Consider the following 25540-nt stretch of genomic DNA (forward strand, 5'->3'; position numbering starts at 1 on the left):
GAATATTGATATCCAATAATAAGTCCTTCACACTACTGATGTATTATTCTGGTGCAGATTTCACACTGTATGATGAAAAATTGACGACAACTGTATTGATACGATTTTGTCAGAAGGATTAACAGCTTAGTGTTCAACACTGAATAAACACAGTAATACAAACTTACACGTCTTTGTTCCACCGATCTTTAACCCCCTCTGTTTTTTGGCTTTCCTGCCAAACACTGAATGTCAAAGGGTGCAGAAATAAAAAACAGATAAAATAAAAAAGGGGGGCGACAGAGAGAAAAAGGGGAGAGAGAGCAGGGGACAGATGGGGGAGCTGGCATGCACGTGGCACACTTTGCATGGGAGTGTGAGTGGATGTGTGCGACACACAATAGTGGTAATTATCTTAGCCGTTGAGTGCACAGAGGGCTTGGTAGTATAGAGTATGATGGGGGAGGGAGGGAGGTGGGGAGGTGGGGGCAGGCAGTCAAACAGTAATATAATCATAGTCCTTTGTGTGAGCGAGAGCAGAGGGCAGCTCAGTGTCAGCTGTTATTGAGTGCTTATCCCCTAACGGCCTCCCCTACGTACAAATACACACACACAAACATGCGCACACAATATATAGCCATGTCCATGAAATCGCACTATCCATACGTCCATGCTCAAGCCACTTTCACAAGTCGGTTCCTCGCAAATCCATCAGTCACAGCCAAAGAATTATTTAAACCAAACATTATGCCTAATCTGACATGCAGTGAAGGGTTCCCAGTGGATGTGACAGGTGACAATTTGATCTGCGCTTACAAAGCCTAATCACTATGGTAGCTATGTGTTTATGTTAGAGTTGCCTTAACCACAAGCTTTGTTCATTCATTAGCTGTTCATGTGCTACGAACTGTAAGTGTCAGTGGAGGGTCAACGTCTCTGAAAAGCACCTAGGTATGTGTGTATGTGTATGTTTTAAGGACATTTTGGGGATGTACAACTCAAAGTCATGTTATGGGGACTCACCTTCCATGTGAGGACACCAAGTCGCTCCCCACAATATAATTCATGATATATTTTGGAGTAATGACTTTGGTGTTTGGTAACGGTTAGGATTGTGTTTTTCATGTCGGGGTTGTTTAAAGTTAGAGTGGTCCTTTAAGGTCAGTGCCCATCAGTGCAGTATATTCATGGTGTGTGACTGTGTGTATGCAAACCACTTACCTCCCAAATGTGGACATGCACTTAATTCCACCATGTAACCAATATTTTGGCCTACATTATCCAAATTTGACCAATTGGGAAATTGTATAGTCAACGTTTATTAGTATCCCAGTCACTGTGTTGACTTGTAGGCTTTATTTAGATTTTAGTTGTAGCTCGACAGAACTGTACCCTAAACTATTCTTACCTTTTGTTCTTTGTCATGGAATCATGGAACTTGTTGGAAAAAAACAGACTCTGGATCTGGTGAATTTAAATATGGTTTCCTAAGGGGACTGTTGGGCGTTGGGGAAGTTAAGCATTCTTTATATTGTTGTAAGTGTCTTTTGATTCTTGGTTCAACAACAAAACTTTTAAGTTGTCACCTTAGACCACCGGAACTAATGGCTGTCACTCATCTTTGTGAGTTTTTTAGCTTAATAGATGATTGAAAGATATAGTAAAGACACTAACAGAAGCCTCAATCCATTTTTCACTTTAATTATTTTGTCTATTAACACCAAAACAAAGAGCAAAGACAGACACGTGTGTGTGTGACAAGAGATGAGGGATGGACTTGAGCCATGGACATCAATGTCAGTTTGGTGCAAGGGTTAGGCACACAGTGTATTAATAGACGGCTGTTTAAGGCTTATGAATAATTCTGTGGCCTGGTCTTGATCCTTCAGCCCTGAGGAAATCCCTCTGCTGACCAGAGAAAATACACAGGGCATATCTTAGACTTGACCTTCTAGTGTATACCAACACACACAAAACACACTCAAGCCTCTTTAGAAATGTATTTCCGTCTCTTGACCCTCACTTACTCTCTCTCTCTGTTTCCCTCTCTCTTAGCTCTGCAGGGATCGACTTAGCTTCTACGCATCCTCGATGATAAATAAATGTTTCGCTTTGTCTCCTCATCAATAATGCAGACTTACTTTAAGTGCTGCTGTGGGGGCTTACATTCTTTGTCTTTCCCTCTGTTGTTCTCTCTGATGTCTTCCCTCACCTCCACCCCTCCATGAGATAGAGGGGTGGAGGCATAGAAGGGAAACACAGAAATGCACTCAGAATCTCTTCCCTCCTTTCAGAGCCTACCTGTGGCTTTTTGAGAGCGAGGCAAGGCTTTACCTGAGCAACAGGAGAGAGAAAGAGAAGTTGAAAAGAAAAAACATTTTAATTATTTAAATAATACAAAGGAAACAGCCTTCTTGAATTGGGACACAGTTACTGCTTTGCATTGTTGTGTTATAGTTTTCCTGATTTCATTTTTCTTTTTTGAACTAGATAATTTTTTACATGGCATTCGTTATTTCTTGATTGGTATTTATGTAGCTACTTTGCACTACACATAAATCTTTATTAGACACAGGGGGACACTTTATCTTGAAATCTATTATTTAGAGTCTTATAAACAACATTATTGCTCTCAACAGTTTTTGATGTGTTTACCTTTTGCACTTCCAGCAGGGGAACACTCAGATTTCCATGCAGTTGTGTTGAATCAGGCCCATTTAAGTGCAAATTGTATGGTTGTAAGTTTGATGTCCACGTTCTTTCAATCACAATATGACACATTCACCTCTGGCCAAGCATATCCTCATCAACCCTGCCAAAGATGCAGTCTGCCAATCTCTCATGCTTTGGTCTTACCATTGCAGGAGATAATTGTTTATTGACTCAAGACAAAGTACAAACTTCTATGCCAGTTTGCAGGAATTTCAAAACAAAAACATGAAAAAGGGGGACTCCGATCCAAAATGGAAACAGTTATCAGGACCCAAACCTACATATAATATTATTATATTATATATGACATTTTACAGAAGATCAATAATAGTTTGGTGAAGATAAAAAGACAGAGATTGGACGGTCCCTTTTTCGAAAAATACCATTTAATAATTTGCAATAAACCAGCTGATAAATCAAAGTTTGTCATTCCATTGAAGTAAAGGTGACTAATAAAAATAATTATTATTGAGCTCCATTTAAGAGCTTCAGTTCCAGGATTCTGGTATTGTGGAGGCTTGCTGCTACCGTGTCACAGCCTTTTGGGACACAAAGCCATTGTTAACACATAACACTTGTACCTTTCCTGTTATAACAGTCAGCTTTCCCCATAATGGGTCCATAAAAAGACTGATATAAAAAAGATGGAGATTTCCAGTTTATTGGCACGAACACAACAGCAAAATCTTAACTGGTTGACGGATCGGTTTTAAATATGTGCTGTTGGTGCATTAATTTGACTGTATATCCTCTCAGAAAACTACAGGAAAATACTGTACATAGACGTGTGTGTGTGTGTGTGTGTGTGTGTGTGTGTGTGTGTGTGTGTGTGTGTGTGTGTGTGTGTGTGTGTGTGTGTGTGTGTGTGTGTGTGTGTGTGTGTGTGTGTGTGTGTGTGTGTGTGTGTGTGTGTGTGTGTGTGTGTGTGCGCGGTAAATGTAATCTGACAGTATAAAATGCCTCGAAGAGTGTGTCAGCATTTGGTGAAGCAAGCAGTGGTATCTCTGTGTCATTGTGGTCCAAGAGTTTCAGGGTGAAGGGCTGCTGTGTATCTGATGTGATGTGCAGTGTATGCTGTGTGTCACAAGCAAAATATCTGTTCATGCAAAGAGCCGTTGGGCACCTGAGTGTGTGTGTGTGTGTGTATGTTTTTCTGTGCACATTGGGCATGTTGTGTGTGTCTGTGCAAGGGGCAGGCTGCCTTGTATCACTGTCACTCACAGAGACAGAGAAAGACACTGATGTTGTTTCCCACTGACACTTATCTGACTCCACTGTCCTTAACTTATACCCAGCTCCAGGCAGATGTATGTGTTTGTGTGTGTCACAGAGTCACATCACATCAAACCATGGCAGCCACACTCTGGCCGAAAGCCTATTCCTCTCCTCCACAATCATTTTTCAGCTCCCTCTCTCCTTCACACCCGTTTCTTTTTCATTTCGCAGCCCCTCAGCAGTCCTCTTTAACTTTGAAGGCTTTACTAGTGGACACAAGTGGTTTGCTTCTTATTAGTCGTGTGTCTCAACCACATTTAGTGTATGTGTTAGTTGAAAGTATTTTAACATACCTGAATCCAGTATCGAACCGCTGGGCAATTTAGAATCTTTTAGTTCTATTTAAGTCACAGAAAAATGGCAGAGAAACTACAGCCAAAATTCCCAGTTCCACTGCAAAACAAAGCAAGAAAAGTGCAAGTTCATGTTTGTTGGGGGCGCAGCTTTCCTGCGAGGGCCGACGGGCAGTGTAGCCTTTCACAGGATTACCTACACTCTTGATATTAGCCTATAGATTTGATGACGGCCATACTGCTGCTACATTATTGCCATGTTTCTGGATTAGCAGCAGCACAAGACCATGACCTTCAGCCGAGGTTTGTGGGGCTCGTCTCTACAGCTTGCTTCAGTTGTGATGTGCATCACTAATTGTGTTTTTATGGCACCGCTAAAATTAAGCCAAAGGAACTCTTGTCTATTACGAGATGATTATAAGTAATCACGACTATGAGTTTAACAGAGGGCCAGTCAACTGCACCCGGTGTCAACTTCCCATGGCCGTTATTATGAACTGAGTTACACAGAGAGTTTTTTGTTTACCTGGAATGAGCAGGACTGTGGAGAAATAGTCTGTTTTTCCGCTCTAGTTATGTTACAAAAATGCTGCCTCAGATGTTGTTATGCTCTGAATTTGTGGGGTTAGGCCATGGCACACACACACACAGACAGACACACACAAACACACAGTTGCATGCACATGCAGACAGCGGTCATGTTCTGCCAACACTCCTTGTAATCCCTCAGACAAATTACAACGTCTTCTCCTCCTCCTCCTCCTTTCTTCTCCTCCACATCCATCCCTCGCTACACTCTCTCCTTCCAGCTGCAATTGGATTTGGATAAAGATGGCTTTTCCTTTTCTTCTCTATTCTTCGCTGCTTTGGCTAAAGAGGGATTTGCCTGGGGAAAATTACACACACCCACACACCCACACACACACACACCCACACACACACACACAGACACACATACACACACACACACACACACACACACACACACACACATGCATGCTCGCAGAAGGCAGCACGGAGACGTTGCATTTGACGAAAAACATCTTCACTAGCAAACAGCCTCCCTCCCTCGCCCTGCGCCTGTCACTCCCCTCCCCGCCTGCACTATAGCGACAAGCTCCATAGCCAGAGGTCAACAAGCCCTCTTGCTGTCTTTCAGCGCTTTGCTTCTTCTTCTTCTTCTCTCCCACACATTCCGTCTCTACGACTATTTATCCTCTTTTTGATTCCCTCTCATGGTCCTCCTCTACCTCCTTCATTCACTGCTCCTCTTCTTCCCCCTCCATGTCGCTATTACCCTCAGTGCTCTTGCTCAGGTCAGAGGAGTTGGCCTTGACGCAGTGTGAGGTTCTCTCACAGCCCCTGCAGAGCTCAACAGTTGATCTCCTGCCTTCGCAGTGTGACCAGCTACACATGTGGAATGGACACTGCGTGATTGTGCACCATTTGTGTTTGTGGGTATTTGAGTGATAAGTTGTCATGAAGCGATCTGAGTATCAAAGGAGACTCTGCCAGACTGTAACAATTTTGCGCTATTACAACACATTGGAAAAAGGAAAGATGTTCAAAGGGGCTAATTTGTGAGTGTGTGTGTGTTGTATGTGTTGTGTGTATTGTATGTGTGTTGTGTGTGTAGGGGCTTGGTGGTGGTGTGACTGAATAATTGAAGGATAGAGGCAGCAGATGGTCTTTAACCCTGAACCCCAGACAAGACAATAATCAATATTTAAGCAGAGAAGAAATGATACACCCCAAACACACGCACACACGCACACACACGCACGCACGCACGCACACACACAAACACACACACACTTGTGTGCTGTACATAAACTCAGTTTGACAATCTTATGAGAAACAGTACATGGCTGTCAGTGTGTATGAAATATGAAGCGTGTTTTTCTGCATGCCAAGGGAATTCATAGTGTGTGTGTGTGTGTTTGTACAGATGGATGGTATTGGGAGTTAAGAGTAAAGATTTTATGTGTTTATTTGTCATATGCATGATTGGTTTGCAAGCAAGTGGCTGGCATGCAAAAATGTATGAGGGTTATCTTGCAGGCAGTGTTTCTGTATAATTGTGCTTAAGAGTGTGTGCGTGCGTATGTGTGTGTGTGTCTGTGTGTGTGTGCATGAAGGGGGAGACACACATCAGATGGTAAAAACCACAGTGTCTTCAATTTCTCCCCCTCTCTCTCTCTCTCTCTCTCTCTCTCTCTCTCTCTCTTTCTCTCTCTCTCTCTCTCACTGTCGCTGTCTTCCTCTCTCGGCCACCAGTAGTGGTAATGGGGAGGGACCTGTCAACTCACTTAATGCAGCTAATGTTTGCCTGCGCCTGGGGACACGAGCACAGAGACACACACAGTCCTGACACACACAGTGCTCCACTCTCTCCCTCTGTCACCACTCTGTCACATTCCCTCTCTTCTGCCTCCCTCCCACTCTCTCCCCTTTCCTTCCCCGCATCCCTCACTCTCTCCCGGCTTCTTCACCCACACTGTACGTGCTCCCGTAGTCTCTTGATGTTTTTCAGCGTTGTTTTTTTTCTCACAGCTTGAAGCCCTTCAGGCCATGACTATTATAATCACCTTCACCTCCCATGTTATTTACCTGCTCTTGTTATTGCAATGACCAATACATGCGGGTATGGAATCATCTCACTTAACGTTAAAGAACTTCTGATCTGTATTGTTTACAAATGTGGAACTTTGCCATTGTTGCATAAAAGCACATGATAGTAAATCACTACATTAAATATCCCAATATGCACGGTACAGACATCATGGCTGTACTATGACACTTGGGTGGTAACAGTGGGGTCAAGTGCAGTGGCCATGTTTATCATAATGAGTGGCACGTCATCCAGTGAACTGTGTGACTCATGTTTGTGTTTTTAATAGGTTGTGGGTGGAGTTCTGTTGCAAAGGGGAATAAGCTAAATCCGTCTTTGGCTGCAAAGACATTACAGAATTTATAGCTTTCACTCTTTTAATGGGGATTGGTGACAGTGAGAAAGTGTAAAACATCACCAGCCTAATAACTTTCGCCAATTAGAATATAAAACCAGTGTTAAATAATATAAATAGCATATTTTATACACCAAAACAAATGAACTTGTTTGGTCGATATAGCTTCTTACTTCTAGTTAAATAGCCTCTTGGAGCAACGGCTAATATTTCGGGGTTTCCAGTGTAGAAAGTGGATATTCGGCCAAACACTTAGTCTTCAGTTCACCGTAAACTATTTAGAGTCAGAAGAGTGGACAAGAGTTGAACGTTTCTCCGCACTAAACACAAGCTGCGCTACTTTTTTAATGTGTTTTAGGTCCAGATGATATTTTTGCTAATCTACGATAAGTCGTTATCCGAAACAAAATCTTCGCACTCACCGACGTATGCTGCATCTTCAGCTGCAGAATCTGTTTATAGAGATCACAGAGAGACAAAATCTCCCTCTGCAAGCTATGTAGTTAAGTCCGGGTGTTGTGAAATGCTTTTATGCTACACCCCTGTCGTAAGTAGTTCCCTTATTGTGTCTTTAAAAATAAAGTAACCTTATTTTCCTTACGTTAGGTTACTTCAGTTTTTGTATGATGCACCTTCAGGTCTCTTCAGGTTGGTGCCTTTCTTCCCAGTGATTTCATAGCTGCAGGGTCTTTTCTCCCGACAATACTACAAACTCACTTTTCCTCTCAACGGCATTGTATCTGAAGTAGGTCAAAATGTCAACCTGTTTTGCTGCCATTATTTTCTTTTCCCTCTTCCCTGTATGTTATTTGATCTCCTGTGGCCATAGTGTTGAAGTACATAGGTCCAGTGTATCCCGGTTATCAGTGGCTTCATTACATTTACATTGTGTCATTTTTTTTTAAAGGACTCTAATTTTGTATCGTCTTTAGTTAAGTTATTATTTGTAAACTATATGTTTTAATTGATATTGGATGTTGATAAAGTCCCAGTTATTCTCGTCATGGTTTTGTCGTAGTAATGGTTAAAAAAAAAAAGGTTGTGTTTTTAGTTACAGTTTTCATTAACAAAATGAACACAGACTATTATCATGCCCATGTAACAGAACATAAAAACAAACAAACAAACCAGTGGAGGAAACCACTCCGGTACAAGGACAGGCAGGGAAGCTTAATAAAAACAAATGGCTTATATAGAAACAAAAAAAATACCTCTGCTTTCTTTCCCTCTTTTCCCTCCTCCCTCCCTCTCTACTGCTGCCTCCCTCCATCTATTCCTCCCCTACGCTCTGTCGCTCTGATGCATATCACCCAAGCAAATCAGTGCAGCGGAGGAATCTCTCTCTCATTCCTCACTCCTATTTCCCCTTCTTCTTATATCTTCCTTTTCTCTCCACTTCCCCTCTGTTTCCTTCCTCCCCTCTTTCCCTCTGTTTATCGGATTTCCTTATGTACCTTTCCGTCTTCCCTCTTGCGGATCTCATTCTCTCTCATTATGATGATTTGAGGTTCAGCTTCAGCTGCTGGCCCATTAAAACCAAGCAGCAGCAAAAGCAAACCTTGCCTTGCCTAATACTGCAGAGAGACAGTTAGGCTGCTTCATAAGATGGCCTCTACCCTGCATACTGCATTATGAACCCAAATGCAAAAAATTGCCCCTATCTGCGCTGTTCTTGTTTCCAAATCCAAATTAGTTGGTTTCTTTCATGCAGCAGAGAAGGGGGCAAACACACGGACACTTCGGATGACCTTGACAAATGCCACCTCTATCCACACTGCCACATCTCAGTGCCAGCGATGGATGAGACCTCCCACTCTTCAGAGAGCGATGATGATGGCTTTACAGGGATTGGGCAGTGGTCAGAGTGGGAGGAGGGGGCTTCTGTTTTGGATGTGGTTAAAGGAGGCAGGGGTACAGTGTACGGGCACGGGCCGGGAGATTGCCAAGACTCTTTCACGCTGTCCTGCTCTGTTCTACGTGACTGGATCCATATGTATGTGTACCCAGAGAGGTCATCCACTGATGCGTGTGGACTATCATTAACAGGAGACGTCCCCAGCCATCCCAGAAGTCTGAGTAATGTGAGAAAGCCAATAGCCATATCAGCACAGTACTTGGAGTGTAACCACGCTGCTGAGTTGGATCAGAAGTGGAGACATAAAAAACCTTGATGCAACAATGTGGTTTTCTTTAAAATTATAAAGATCTGTCCCAGTTCAGCCTTAAATCAAGTTATAGTGTGAAAACAGTTATGATTTAATTGTCCAGCCAGAATGGTCACTGGTTGAGTTCATGTGATAATACCTCTGCGGGAGGAGAAAGGACAATATGTCAAGAGGGTTTTATTTGACAATAGTCTTCCTGCTTGAAACTATTATGTTATTATGTTTCATTAGGATGACGACTTTTCCTTTGTCAGAGAAGTTTGTATGGAAGTACATAGATGATCGTTTTTTTCCGCTGCATGATGATTTTACATCCAGACCTTCATCCGGTGCCACGTCGTTTTTCTGTGTTCTTTTCTTTTAACATGAATTTGTCACTGCTCCTTCATGGATAAAAAATGTGTCAATCTATCATACACACCCCTTCATTGCCACCATAACTGTCACATCTTGAGGTGAAAACCATCTTTAATCCTTCAAATGTGAACTCCACCGATTTTGCATATCAAAGCCTGTTTACAGACATAGGATAAAAGTTTTATGAGGCCTCATGGATCTAGAGGTCGATGTACACAAAACTCTGAAGGTGTGTGGTTAGAATTGAGCTCCACAGATCTGTTTAGCCTTATCCTCATCCCTGCTGGAGGCTACATTAGACACTAAAAACAATACGACGCCCACAAAACTGCGTTTGTCGGAACTGTCTGCAGTCCAATTGTGTTACTCACAATTTAGGCTCCGGGTTTTAAACAAAGCGACACCTGTTTGGATCCCTTTGTTTTCAAACTTTATCAATAGGTGTGACAATTTATAGGAGTGTAGTGCTTAATCAGTGAAGTACTATTTTACAACTTTGATTTACATATATTCTTTTAGGCTACTTGTTTTCTTGGAAAAGCCAGTTGTAAATTGTGTGTTCAGTGGGCTGAAGTGGCCTGTAACAGTTATTAACTTTAACAGTATCAATGCAAAGTGAAAGAAACGTGGTGTTTATTGAACCACTTGCCCGATTGTTGTAGTGTTGTCCTGCTACATGTGCTTGTCTCCACGAATAACACGTCACCATGCCATCGGACGCTGGGTCAGCTGACAACACCGCACAGAGCATGCCTGACTTGCCACCCTTTGTGTGTTTGTGTGTGGTTGCGCACATACGTGCACTATCAACGGGGAATTTGTGCTTTGCTGCTTGTGTAACTCCACATATCCTTAGTGCGCTATGTTTGTGTGACAAGCAGACAAAGGAATTCCCAGAAAAAGGATTGTGAGCAAGGGAAGAGAGAGAAAATCTGGACATGTGAAAGCACCTTAGCTGGACTCCCCATGCTCTCCTCCAGCATCACTGTCCTCATTGTCATCATCCTCCTCTCTGGTATTTTTTTTCCATCTTCAAATCTTTCTCTTTCTTTACGTCTTGGCTCCTCTTCACCTTGTCCCTTTTTTTTACTCCACTCTTTCTCTTCTTTATGCTCCCTCCCCCTTGATCTGGATGTGACATTGGGCTAAAGTGGGACAGAGTGTAGGGGGGCAGTGAGGCAGAAGAGACAGGGAGACAGTCGTGCAGGGAGGGAGGGAGGGAAGGAGAGCTGCTGCTCTGCTGTAGAGCCCCCCTCTCCTCCCTGGCATGTACCTCTGGCACTCCTGGCCCCTCAGGCCTCCCTGCAACGCCTTGGGAACCCGCTTTTAGCATGTCACCATTACTCCACTCCAATCTGCAACATCTGTCTCTGCAGCTCTTTTGCCTCCCATCATCCCTCATTTGGTTCTCCTAAGCCTGACTCCTCCTCCTTCTCCTCCTCTTCCTCCTCTTATGGGTCTCTGTCGCCAAGATGCCCAGCAACAGTGGTGAGGGTGCATCATCACGGTGGCGCAGGCGGTCGAGGGGAGCCGGAGAAGGAACGCGTAGGAGAAGCGCAGGCCTTCTCCCTCCTTGCCCTCCCTCCCTCCCTCACTCCTCAGATCCGCCTGCCATGCAAGGTGCACTCATCTGCACGCGGGCCTTGCTCCCCGGTGACCTCCTGCTCCCAGAGATTCAGTGTGTGTCACAGTGCTGCTGCTTACATGCTGTGGCACTGTCGTACTCCCACTGAGGACAACATGGCTTTACAAAGGGCAAGGCATTATTGATTTGTGTGAGAGTTTATCACATGTGTGCCGGCATTCTCCTGGTGTCTCTCCTTCTCATACACACAGAGGGAGGGCTGTGTGTGTGCAGTTACGGCTGTGTGTGTATGTGTGTGTGGATACTGGATATTGTGGCATTACACAAGTATGAAATCAGGCGCAAACACTAGACAGAAAGTAAAATCTTTTTTTCAGAAGCTCCATGATCAGTCTTTTCCCTGTTTGCCATGTCTTCCTCTTCATAATGGATGACGATCACACAGAACAGAACTCTGCGTGAAATTAAACCGCTTGCACAATGTTGTTTTTGTGTTTTCCTCAGAAGAAATAAGGTCACGCTTTGGCAGAGTTCACTGTTTTTGTGTGTGTGTGTGTGTGTGTGTGTGTGTGTGTGTGTGCATGTGTCTTTATAATGCATTAGATGTCCCGTTAGCCTTCTCATGACTGGCGAGCATGTCTGTTTCAATTATCTATGAGACTAAATAATTAAAGACAAAAGCGACACAATGCACCACATGTTGACAAGCCCAGGAGTACAGTATGTGTTTGTCATTGTCGATGACCAAATGGGAGACATTTTTGCCGGTTGTGTTTCTGACGTACACAACAGACATTTTAAAGAAACATTGAAGCAATCGGAGGTATTTCTTATTTTTCCTTTTTCTTTCCATCCGGTACTTTCCCCAGCCATTTTCTTTTCATCTCTTTATGCAGACATCCATTATTTCTTCCATCTTGCTGTTTGAATATTTATGGCAATTACAATTAAGGTTACTTAAGTGTGGTAGAGGCCATCAACTATTACAGGGGGGAAAGATAGAGATTGAGACGGGGGTGAGGGCCGGGGATTAAAAAAAAAAAACTGATTATCAGATTTTTCCTTCCTTCTTTTTCTCTTGGACTTGGATGAGTGTATTTTTCCATTCCCTTTATTTGTTTTTCTCCTTCCTTTCTTTTCTCGCTCTGCACTCTCAAGCATGAGTTGTTTTGAGAGGGTGAGGGGGTGCGTGGGCGTACGGGGTGTCACCTTCTAACAGCGGATACAGAAAGACTACAGGGGAGAGCGTGGCCTAGGGGATAGAGCGGGTGTTCTGCAACAAGAAGGTTGCCGGTTCGAATCCCACTCTTTCCCATCTGCATGCCTAAGTGTCCTTGGCAACATACTGAACCCCTAAAATGGCCCCTCATAAGATGCTGAGTGTTCTAAAAATGTAAGTCGCTTTGGACAAAAGCGTCAGCTAAATGACATGTAAAAAAAAAAGAAAAGAGAAACGAAGAGACAGCAGCAGGGAGAGACAGAGGTAGGGAACAGAGGAAAAACGGAGGAAATTGGTAGATATCGAGAGAGGGGAAAGACAAGAAAACAGGAGAAGTGGTGGTGTTGGTGGGTGACAGCAGCTGGCATTTGACGGTGAAGCATGCCTTTTTAATGAGTGCTTTAGTCCTCTGCATACCTATCTTCAGATCACTGCATCACACCGGACCTGGAAAAAAACACTGAACAAGGGAGGGGAGCAGGATGAGAAGGTCAAGGGTTGCGACTCAAAACACTGGGAACACGTGTAGAGAGATAAGAATAAAACAAATGTGTATAAGGGTATCCTCTTCAATTATTACCTCTGGTAACCGTGTGTGTCCTGCGCTTGTAGGGAGAGAAGAAAAGAATGAAATTAACACGGCTCGTCTTTATTAACCTGCTTCTGTTATTTTGACTTAACCTCTTCCCAGTCCTGAAGCAAGCTTTTGTCTCCGATTGAGTCAAAGAAAGTGGCAGTAATATGCCGTCCTTGTGGCTCTTTGTCTGTCTGGATTGTTCTCCGTAGCACTTAACTATTATGGACTGCTTTGAATGTGAATAGAGAGGAGATGGGAGCAAGCGTCATTCATTTCCAACCAGAGAGAGAGGGAGAGAGCAAGAGAGAGCTATTGTATTTAGGTGTAGATTTCCCTTTGTCAAATACGTGCCAGTTCTTCAGGCCCAACAGAGGAGAGGAGAATAGGAAAATGATAGTGGCAGAGAAAGGAATGAAGGGAGAGAGGGCGGTTGGAAGGCGGGAGAGAAACAGAGAAGGAGGAGGAGAGTGTATTGATTTGACACTCAGGGAATCACACCACAGCTCTGTTCATTTTCATTCATCTGCCCTTGTAATGGTGGTGTTAATATGGCAGGTATAGGGGGAGAGGGCAGGAGGGGGATTTAGGAGGATGAGAACATTTTATTAGAATCCAATCTTTATTATCCTTCACCCCTGCCCACCTTTCAGCCCCTACACACACACAGACATGCATGTATGCACTGGTGCACAGCTATGCACCCAAGAACAGATACAAACACAAACACACACACACTTGCCCCTAGATGCAATTTTAGGTGCAGGGTGTTTTTTTATTGTTTGTTTGTGTGTGTGTGTGTGTGTGTGTGTGTGTGTGTGTGTGTGTGTGTGTGTGTGTGTGTGTGTGTGTGTGTGTGTGTGTGTGTGTGTGTGTGTGTGTGTGTGTGTGTGTGTGTGTGTGTGTGTGTGTGTGTGTGTGTGTGTGTGTGTGTGTGTGTGTGTGTGTGTGTGAGGCTTTAGTAGGCCTTCCCAGTGCCTCCTTGAAATCAGCTATAATGGGCCCTTGGTAATTATCAAATAAATTAGCAAAGGGAAGGAGAGGAGGAGGAGGAGGGAGCAAGGGATGAGGACTGAAAACCATCTTCTTTACCTGTTCACTATTTCAAATTAATCTTCATTTAACGCTTTGCTCATCAGCTGTGGCCGAGTTGATGAATTTAGGATGAGCATGGCTGTAAACAAACTATTGATTATCCGTCCTCATCCTGAGCCAATCCTGCATGGTGGAGCAATAGAAAGATCAAAATAGTTTCAAACTGTTCCAGTAGATGGTAACCTCTGCCAAGAACGATATGTTTTTATCTGCATTTATTTATTTTTTTGTTAGCGAGATAACTACAAAAATACTTTTGTGGAGTGGGTGGAGCATGACCCAAGGTATAATCCATTAAATTAATTGGTGAATCTGTCCACACCACATTTACCAACCACATACATCCACCACGTTTACCAGGGTTGGATTATTTGTTAGTGTTTGTCTCTGTTAGGGAGTTGAGTGACTGCTGGTAGGCTGAGCTGTAGCACTGGGCCATATGCCACATTACTATTTTTTTACTCTGGCACAGTATCCATAGAGCTAACGTTACCCTGAAACCATCACACACACGGTTTATTTTTGCCAACAGTGGAGACACGGATGTTGAGCTGTCCGAGGTGCTGCCTTTGCCAGTGTTCCTGAATAGGGAGTAACGGAGCTGTCCCTGGTGCTGAACTGCTGTGTACCCTTAGCATTTCTCCTAACTACATCACTTCCTGTGCACGGATCTGTGTAATTTATGCACACAGACTTCACAATAAAATCCGTACACCAGGCTCTGATTTTGTCTATATTAAATATCTGATGGATAAAGGGTGCCGTGCCTAGACGTTTTTTTGGTTGTTGACACAAAACTGTCCATTGTTCCACAAATATTACTTGTCCTGGCCCACAGCTCGTCCATTACAAACAAGTGGAACAATGAAAAGCCTTGTCCTTTGCACGCTGTTACACCCCTACGCTGCCAGATTTAAAACATGTAGTTCTTTGCATGTTGCAAATGAATAAAATAATTCTACTGATTAAAATCTACATCCCTAAGTTTCACTGGCCCTTGGGAATACAGGGGTTTAATAGTGGTTTAATAATGTTAAACCTGTGGGAAATTAATGAGGATTTTTGTTTCACTTTTGTCACTGCAGTGTTGACTGCAGAATTTGGGATAACTTAATATGTGACAAATCTAAATCCGTAGAATTAGCATTGTAATGATATAAGGGAGGCAGGAGAAAATAACGAAAAATTGGAGGCATAAATCTTAAGTTGAATCGGAATAAGAAATAAAGGACTCTACTGTCTGCACATTGCTGTGACATCACATGGTGAAGATGCTCTGCACCAACACACACACACACACAAATTCACACATATTGATGAGTGCACACTGCAAAAGTAGATTGTGGGAGTAAGAATGTCTAGATTGTGAGTGTGTGCGTGCATACATTTGTGAGAAATCCATTTGGGCACTGTCTGGTCTGTATTATGCTGAGCCCTTGGTCCATTTAGCCTTAAAATGTGAAAGGCAAACATTGACAATAATGGTCGTGACAGTAGTCAGCATCTGTTTTTGTTAAACTGGCGAGTGAAAAGTAAAGTGACATTATGCACAGAGAGATGTGTTGAGCTCCTCCGTGGCCTGTCGCCCAGGCCTGTGTAGCAATTACACATCCATTCAGCAGTTTCCCTCCTCTGATTTCCATCGCCATCATTTAAATGGCTGATTCCGTTTTTTTTTACATCTAATGAAGGGTACTCTGCAGCACACACCAAAGCGTACGCACGTGCACACGTAGCACACGTAAAAACGCACACTCGCGCGTGCCACAGCCTGTGCCACCGCAGCGCCCCCTACCCAGCTGTTGTCACGTGAGTGCATGGGCCCTAGCAACAGCGAGTGAGAGAGCGAACAAAAAAAGAGAGATCTTGGCGAGAGCAGGGAAGAGGGGAAAGAGAGGGAGAGAGAGGAAGAGGGAGGGGGGGGGAGCTGTAGAGCATTAATAAGTGATGAGTCCAACAGTGTGAATTGCTGTTAGTTAGCATTGCTGCAGCGCCGCCTTCATTTGCATGGCAGCACCAAGAACAAACCCCCTTACCTACGCCATTTCCTCTCTCACTCTGTCCCTCTCCGATTCGCTACTTTCCTCTCTTTTCACTCTGTGTTTTATCTATTTCTGTCTCTTTCCTTTTTCCTCGCGGCCTCGCCAGCATCTCAAAATATGTATATCTTTTCTTAGTTACTCTCTTTTGTCTTCCTTCCCTGTCTGATCTGTTCATCTTCTCCTCCCATGCAGCCTCCCCAGTGGCCCAAGCATTCCTACATAAACTTTATCATTTTTTTTGTTTCCTCTTAATGATCTCTGGTGTTGCTGATAATTTGTTGAAAATGGCAGCCATATATTGTGCCGGTAGATATTTATCCCTTCTTTTCCCTTACACCTTCATCTGCTGCCTCAATTTTTCCTTCTCCTCTTCTTCCTCCTCCATCTCTTCTCCCCTTCCCCTCCGTCGCTCCCACCTTTTTCAAAGAAGAGGGGTGTCCTCTCTCTGGAGGAACTTTGGGGAAGACAAGTGATGCTCCAGGGCTCCCTAATCCTTTTATTATTGTGGCTCTTCCACCTCCCCCCACCCCCTTCCTGTCTCTCTGTCTCGTTATTTGCATGTATGTATCTGTCTGTGGGATTTCTGGCACACACACACACACACACACACACACACACACACACACAGATTCAGCAGCAGCTTCACTCTGCACTTGGCTTGACTTCCTGCCTTAGGCTGATCAGCTGAACTGATTCCATTACTTACAGACCCCCCTGTATGAGACGGAAGAGGAGCACCGACCTAGGTGGAGAAAAGACGGATATAGAAAGAGGTAGAGGGCAGACAGGAGACTGGAGGAAGAGAGATCGGGGATGGGGAGTAGATGTCACACTCAGAAAAAAAGGAGCAAAAGAAAGGATATTGGAAAGGGTTTGGACATAAGGAGGAAGTGAAGCGATTGTGCGCCTCCCTGGGGTGTGGGATAGACCTAAAAAAAAAAAATCCTGCCTCCCACAGCAAAAAAGAAAAAAAAAATCAAGACACAGAAGAACATACATACACACACCCAACAACAACAACAAACTCCTGGAGGCGTAGGCAGACTAGACAAGAATTGATCTCCTCTCCCACAAGGAGAGGCTTGCAAGGGGAGAAAGAGAGAGGGAGAGAAAGGGAGATGGAGAAAGACGTAGAGGAATTGTTTTTACACATGTGTGGCTCTCAGGCCTGCAGGGCCCTCATCCCTCTCACTCCCTCCTCTGTCACTCCCAACGGCATGTTTCTCTTTATCTCCCTATCTCTCCCTCCATCAATCTCCATCTGCCGTCCTCCTCCCTGTGGGGTCAACCCTGTCCTCTTCTCCACTGCCTCTCTCTCTATCGCCGCCTGCTCCCTCTCTGCTGTTTTAGGTGTGTCACATCTCCACCGACAGCAGGAGACCAGGTACTGACTGGAAATTAAATATCAAGTAGAAAGAGCATCAGTGAGGCAAAAGGACAGCAAGTGAAGGGTTGTAGACAGTTGAAGTCAGGGCAGTGAAGGGAAGAAAGAATGGATGGATTTTATTAATGAATATTGATATATATATATATATATATTTCTATGTTTATTATTTTGTTTTGAATATTAATTGATTAAACTATTATCAGAAAAAAGAATTTCCAGACTTTCCATAGGTTTGTATTTTAGCCACATATTGTATTGCATATGCCATATATTGTTATTTTAGGCTTCAAATAAAAGCATGTTTTAGGACAGCTTTTATATAAAACAGGGACTATTAAATAAGGCTGGGTGACATGGCCAAAAGTTATATCAAGATAAAAATGTTCATATCAGTCAATACTGATAATTATCATTATAAATGTCACGTTATTATTTGTTTAAGTTTGAAGACAGATTTCTGCCCCTGAATCAAGGCTGTGGTTTTAAACTCTTCTTTATGAGCAGAGAATCACAAACAGTTTACAAATCTAAAGTGGATCAATTATGTTATTCCTCCTCACTGTGCTGACACAAAGTATAAGCAGTATATTAATAGATTTATTGTTCTTTTTGTTAAATTGCTATCGATGAAAATTATTTAAAATAATTGAAAACTGAGGCTGTGATAGACGTGATACAATTTATCTCTGAAATTGTATGGACAAAGCAATAATTGATCATTCAAAACAGTTCCTGCGCTGGTTAATAACGATGGAAACATCTGCTGTCGCCTTTTGAACAAGAGAGAGAGAGGGAGAGAGATAGAGAGAGAGATAGGTTGGGTGGAATGATGAAGTACAATCGTTTACAACCAGCGTTGCAGCCACCACTCTCTTTCCCTCCATTCTTAACCATCCCTGAATTTCTTACTCTACCATCCACCACCCTTCTCTGCCCCCCCCTTCGGTCTGTCTTTCTCTCTCCAGGCATGTTGTGACAGGGCATAGCAGTGTGTTATACAGGGTTCTACTCGCCAAGTGCATATTATCCTGTAAGGCTTAATACCCAGGTTGGAACAAAAGGGCAGGCTCGGAAATTACAGCTTATGTCGCTTAGCACTCAGCACAACAGTCTGACTCCCATGAAAACACGTGTGTGTGTGTGTGTGTGTGTGTGAACTTTTGCAGATGCACGGGCTGAAATTCACATCTGTAGATATCTATATTCAGAAATCTTAAAACCCAGTCACACACTCATTCACACTTACATACAGATAATGCTTTGCTTCTTATATGGTACACGTGGCCTCAAATACAAGTCAGAGGCTCTCTCAAAAAATATCAGCCGCAAGCACAGATCTCAAACCAGTTATTTTTTTAAACAAAATGCTAAAACTCTGACATCTGAAACATCAGGTAAACAATCAACTAAAATAGAGCTAGGGCGCACACTATAATGGTGAACAGGTTGTGAATTAGGTGCAGCAAAAAGGTTTTGACACAAGCGTGTTTCACGAATGTTAGGGTTAGGAAATAATGATGATCTTTTCACTCTTCTTAATGGATGAATTGATTTATCTATAAAACAAGCTCTTCATTGAGAAAAAAAGGAAAAGAATAACAAATCAAAGCTTTTATTGTGGAGTCATGCACATTTTCTTTAGGGTGGTGAAAACCTGTTCACTGACACAAGAGGTAAAGCCGTCGCTTCACCTCTCCGTCTTGTTAGAGTAATAGAGTGTGTGTGTGTGAGTGTGTGATTGGGTGGCAAGGGGCCAGGCCAGTCCCTCTCTGTTTTAATAAATCTCCCTTGGATGGAGCTGTGCAGCCATAAAATGCATCGATTGTCATTGCTCACATTGTGGCAGGATACACACACACACACACACACATACGCTTGGTTATTCATACTTACATAAACATTCCTATATATACATGTTTATTGATCCCACAAACACAAAGAATCGTGTATTGACATTTGACATGCCTACCTAGGGAGGGACACACTTATATTAACCAATGAACATGCATTTGCCAATCAAAGAACTGAGGAAATAAAATGAATAAATAAATGATTTTTAAGAAGAACATGAAAAATTGAAAAGCTGTGATGCTGTGACTTGTGGCTGACCTATTGCTCAAAGGTGTGCATCTGTGTGTGTATGTGTGTGTGTGTGGGGGGGGGGGGACACATTTCCAGAATTCAACTATTCAATGCACCTGCGTTTTACTCAAGCTCTCTGTTGTCAACACTGCAGAAAGACATTGAAACATCATGTAGCAAACAACTGCCAGAATGTTCTCTCACACACACCTACACAAACACATGCACACACAGACACACACATGCACACACACACACACACACACCCATACCCCGCAATAGCATCCGCATAAGCAGACAATCTGCAATCTCCTACAAACTCTGTAGTGCACTCTGTCTAAAATAACCCTTTGGGGGAACAGAATACAAAAAGACTCAGAGAGGCGGAAAGAATCAAACACAGAAATACACTCTACTCGTCTCTTTTCCTTCCATCCCTCCCTCCCCCCCCCACCACACACTTTCTCTCACACTCACACACACTCTCACACAAACATGCTCTCGCTATTGACATGTAGATAAATCAGAGGCAGACCAAACAGTCACTGATGTGAAATGAAAATGACACTAATCTGCTGTTACCATAACACACACAGACACATCAATTATTAACACCTACAATAACTCTCTTCTCCTCTTTCTCCCTTTCTCCTCATTGTGTATATCTCAGTAGATGGATGGGACAGAGTGTGTTAAAAGCTCCCTTGTGTTCACCTAAGTGCTGCGGTCAGGCCATTCAAAGACATGTAAATTGTAGCCCGCCATTTTTTTTCTTTCTTCAGTAGTTTTCTCTTGAAAGTTTTGTAAAGAGGGTCTTGTGGCGGACGTCCTTGTGTCCACTATAGTTTACAACAGCACATGGGTATATTTCACTTTCCTTTCAACAGCAATTTGTCTTTGGTAAAAAAATCTTTTACAAATCACAAACATAAGGCAATTAAAATCATAATTTCAGAGAATATTGATGATCTCAGGATAAATGTGTCTATTAACATTTTGAACAGTTAAAAATTGTCTGAAATATGTTCTAGTTGTGTATATTGGTGTACTTGTAAAGAATCCTTAAACGCTGTTTGTTTTTTTTACTTTAACTTTACGTTGTATTGGATGAACTTGGCATTGTATTTACCTGGTGCTTTGTTTTGAGGGAGAACATTTCAACGGCCAAACTCCCTAAAAGTTAGAATTACATTCGCAGATGTTGGTGTATGGTTTGTTTTTGAGGGAGAACATTTCAACGGCCAAACTCCCTAAAAGTTAGAATTACATTCGCAGATGTTGGTGTATGGTTTGTTTACTTCTTGTTTTACTTTTGAAATAAAAACACAAATCTTCGTCTTATCGATGACACAGTTTAACTTGAGCACAAATAAAGACACAGAAGGAAGTGAACTGATTTAGTAACAGTAGTGACACAACAAAATCCACTGGGATCAAATTCAACCATAACCCATAAGTCAGTTGTGATTCTGTGGAATCCTGCCCAATGCAAAAACATTTGCGTGAACACAAAAGCCAACATGCTAATGCTTTGGCACATTTGTCATCCAAATATGGTGACTAACATTTTCTTCTCTCCTCTGCTTCCTGCTTCCTCTCTACTGTCCCTTCCCAGGCAATCGTTTCTTCCTGACCTCATTTGGCGCTATGTATATCTCAGAGGTGCAGAAGGAAGATGCTCTGTCCACCTACCGCTGCATCACAAAGCACAAGTACAGTGGAGAGACTCGCCAGAGCAACGGAGCCAGGCTCTCTGTTATGGGTACGTAGCAAGTTTACCACTTCCACTCATGATAACTAAATGCAAATCAGAATATGAGTTTGTGTTGCCTGTCTTTGCCAATTATGTTTCTCAATAGACGAGCAAGAGAAATGTTGTATGTTGTATTCCTGAAAGAATTGTGTACAATTTGGGGAAATACATTATATGCTTTGTTGCTAGTAGTTCTTGAGTCTTTACTGTAAATATTAATGTTTGAAGAAAGACTGTTGGCTTAGCTTAGTGTATCTTAAGAAATATCTTTTTTTTTTACAAATTAAGGAAACAAGATATAATTTGGTAGCTCTTAAGATGTCCCCGAAGAAATCAGTTAAAGATAAATACATCATATATGTGATGTGTTTGACCTGCAGACCCTACGGAGTCCACCCCGTCAGTGCTGGACACTTTCCAGTCCGGTGAGGTGCAGGTGGGAAGCATTGTGGAACTGCCCTGCGTCGCATCGGGATACCCCAACCCCACCATCCGATGGCTCAAGGATGGTCGGCCACTGCCCGCGGACTCCCGCTGGACACGGCGCATCACGGGCCTCACCATTTCAGACCTGAGGCTCGAGGACAGTGGCAACTACATCTGCGAGGTCACCAACAGCTTTGGCTCCAAAGAGGTGACGGGTCATCTCAATGTCATAGGTGGGTAAAGCACAGAGGACAGTACAACACAGCAATAAAGCGTCACTGATCATTTTATCAAGCCCCCGCCCCCCCCCCCCCCGATGGACAGAAGTCATGAATGTGATGCCAGGTCACGGACAGGCATGAAACAAGACAACATTTTAATTCTCTTTGCTTTGCCCGTACACGCCCACGCACCCCACCGTCGCATATATGCCTAGTGTGAGCTTTATCTCCACAGACGGCTTGTTCCCCTGCTGTGTTCTCATGCTGTATACCCCACTGAGGCGTCAGTGACAGAGCAGAACAGTGGTCGTGCAGGGGCCTGTCGCTGTGTGTGCCGGTTATGTTCGGGAAGGAGGAAAAGAGTGTTTTATAAGGTTGTGTGTACATGGATGGAGGAGATGTACGCAGTGTATGCAGAAAGAGAGCTGATGGTAAAGATGTGGAATTGCATTGGGGATGGGAAACGTGTCAGGGTGGGTGGAGGAGAGGAGGGGAAATTTAAAGGGTAGTTGTGAAAAAGCGGCTTCACCCTTGGTGGACGCTGGGCAGACTGGGCACAGGGAGCATCACTGGACAAGACGTAAACCTCCTGTGACAGGGCATGCAAGGTGGGAGACACCCAGGTCCACACACACACACACACACACACAGAGCACACACACACACACACAGAGCACATAGCACACGCATGCATTGCCTGTATAAAGAGTCTTGCAAATGCACTGTCAGTCACACACACACATGCATACACGCGTTCAGCAGCCTACAGCCCTCAACACCAGCTGCTTTATTGCTCACTGACATTTTCTCCCCTTTCTATTCTTCAGTTTTCCTCGCTGCTGATCTCTGTCTTGCGCGTGCACACATACACACACATATACACACAGACACACACACACACAAACACACACAAATAATCACACTCACACAAAAGCAATGCTAGGAAACAACAAATTCACGATCTTACCCCACCAAAATAACTTTTTTCCATCTCTCCAGAGCCACTGAGGGTCACCTTGTCCCCCAAGAATCTGAAGACAGGGATCAGCAGCACAGTCATCCTCTCCTGCGCCGTCCAGGGTTCCCCCCACTTCATTGTGTCCTGGTACCGGAACACAGAACCCGTCATACCCGATCAGCACTTTTCCATCCAGGGAGCTCACAATGAGACATTGTTCATTTCCGCTGCACAAAAGAGACACTCGGGAGCTTACCAGTGCTTTGCTACCCGCAAGACTCAGACTGCCCAGGACTTCTCCATCATACTGCTTGAAGGTGAGCACAGGAAGGGGTCACCATGCTGGAGTACAGTCATAATAAAAACTTATTCTACTTTCAGGGTTAATAGTAGAAGGGATCGAGAGTTGTCTTTACTCTAAAGGAGACAACATGTTAAAATGTTTAACCAGATATGCTGGAAAGTAATAATCTATACTCCATCTTCATATGTGCATGTATATTGCAAAGGAAATGTTTACAAGTTAAGGTCAACTTTCTTTAATTGACATACAACTGAAACATTAACCACTGCTTTGCATTTCCATGTTCCATCTAGTTTCATGTCTGTACTGATGCAAAATTATTCAAACATATTTGTGCAGAGATAAATAGAAGCAGAGAAAAAAACCAAAGCAGATTTATAAAATGAAACCAGAGTGTCAAAGCTTCTTCAAATTGGAGATTTACTATATTGTGTTACTCTTCATGCCGCTTTGCTCTTTTACTGAGGTGAAGTGTGAATTTACATGGATTTAGTCTTTTGTCAAATAAGGTCCACCTTCTCATTTTAATCCATCTTCCCACTGTGATGCTGATTTAAGTCCACCTCTTCTCATGCTTGGTTCTCAGATGGCACCCCCCGTATTGTTGCCTCCTTCAGCGAGAGGGTGGTGGTCCCGGGTGAACCGTTCTCCTTGATGTGCGCCGCCAAGGGAGCACCTCCTCCGACCATCACCTGGACCCTGGACGACGAGCCCGTGGCCCGAGACCTGTCGCGCGTCAGGGCCAGCCAGTACACGCTCTCCGACGGCAGCACTGTCAGCCACGTCAACGTCAGCAGCCCGCAGATTCGCGATGGAGGAGTGTATCGGTGCGCCGCACGAAACTCGGCCGGTAGCGCCGAGTACCAAGCGCGCATAAACGTAAGAGGTGCCTGTCTACTTTTCAATATCAGTCATTCAGAGGCTTCTCATAGCCTGACCCCTTCCCCTCTCCTGACCCATCTCCTATCCTGTACCTTTCTATATCTCTACCTTTCTCATATGTATATTTTTAAACTTTTATTTATTTGACTTTTTCTGTTTGGTCTCCGTCTTTACACGAATAGTTTATCTGCAGCAGTGGGTGTCTTGTTTCTCCGGGCAGCCTCTACCTGTCATCTGTCTCATTCTCTTTCTTTCTTGAAGTCTCCTCAGGGTTACTTCTCTGTTTTCTGACTCACTGTAGCTCTGTAAATGTTTTAGTGTCAATGCACACATACAAATGAACACATAAAAAACATCCACCTATTTATCCACCAACTGTATCTACCTGTATTCACCCCCACAAGGAAACACACATAGTTTGCAGGCAGAGAAAATGTTAAGCAGATAAGCTATAGTTTAACACATATAGAGAAAGGTTGTCTAAATGACACAAAGTGAGATTAAGTCGATGTGAGACAAATGAAAGGAGACATTTTAGAGGCCACAAAAACAGATGGCCGGAGACAGAGACAAGAGAGAGAATAGATGAAATAAAAGAGGGGAGTGGAGGAGTGCCAGTGTCTGCTGGGGGAGTGAGGGGGAACTCTGGTGACAGGACTGGTGATGTCACTGTCGTCAGAGACGACAAAGATGAGGAGTGACACCGAAGGACAGGGCTGTATCGCTGTCTCTCTCTCCCTCTCCTCTTATTTCTTCTGTGCTGTGGTGAGATGTGCGGTTGTGACATGCGAGTCTGCTCTAAGCGGACATGCCCGACTGATCATTGGAGTGAGAACGAGCCCCATTGCCAGAGATCTTCAGTTTAACATGCAACACAAACTGACACAAATACAGTCAATGAGCACACACACATGGCCACACATGAAAACGCAGCAGCACACACACTACTATGCTCATCCACTCACTGAAATGTGATACGCTCAACTTATCCCATTCAGTGAGCGGCCAGCAGCAGAGATCCTGAGCCCCACACAGGTAGTGGAACACACAGTCACAAGTATGCCGGAGCTGTGTTTGTGCAAGAGTGCGTGAACGTGTGTGTCTGGGCGAGTGGGTGCTTGTGTTCGCGTCTGTGCGACGGTGCCACTGAATAATACATCTTTGACTCGTCAGAGCCGCAACTTCAAAGCTCAGCACGCGCCGGGAAAGGGAGGAGAGAGAAAGCGGCTGAGAGAGGTGGGGGGTAGGAGGGCTGGAAAGGAGAG

At 43.7% G+C, this 25540-nt stretch overlaps 1 protein-coding gene across 2 annotated transcripts in view; it reads left to right on the forward strand.

Annotated features, from left to right (window-relative positions):
• Positions 1 to 25540, forward strand: part of dscaml1 (Down syndrome cell adhesion molecule like 1) — an 81929-nt gene that overhangs the window by 25789 nt on the left and 30600 nt on the right. Inside the window, exons 3-6 of one of the 2 annotated variants that reach the window (XR_009920521.1) lie at positions 21347 to 21493; positions 21865 to 22143; positions 23131 to 23406; positions 23980 to 24272. Coding sequence is in view for 1 of the 2 variants with exons in the window: in XM_062386488.1 (XP_062242472.1) it covers positions 21347 to 21493; positions 21865 to 22143; positions 23131 to 23406; positions 23980 to 24279 (1002 nt within the window). In the remaining variant the exon portion in view is untranslated. Of the gene's footprint in view, positions 1 to 21346; positions 21494 to 21864; positions 22144 to 23130; positions 23407 to 23979; positions 24280 to 25540 lie in introns of both variants that reach the window. The other variant, XM_062386488.1, reaches the window with a different exon arrangement.

This window comes from Platichthys flesus, chromosome 4 (assembly GCF_949316205.1).
Source record: "Platichthys flesus chromosome 4, fPlaFle2.1, whole genome shotgun sequence".
Taxonomy (NCBI): Eukaryota; Metazoa; Chordata; class Actinopteri; order Pleuronectiformes; family Pleuronectidae; genus Platichthys; species Platichthys flesus.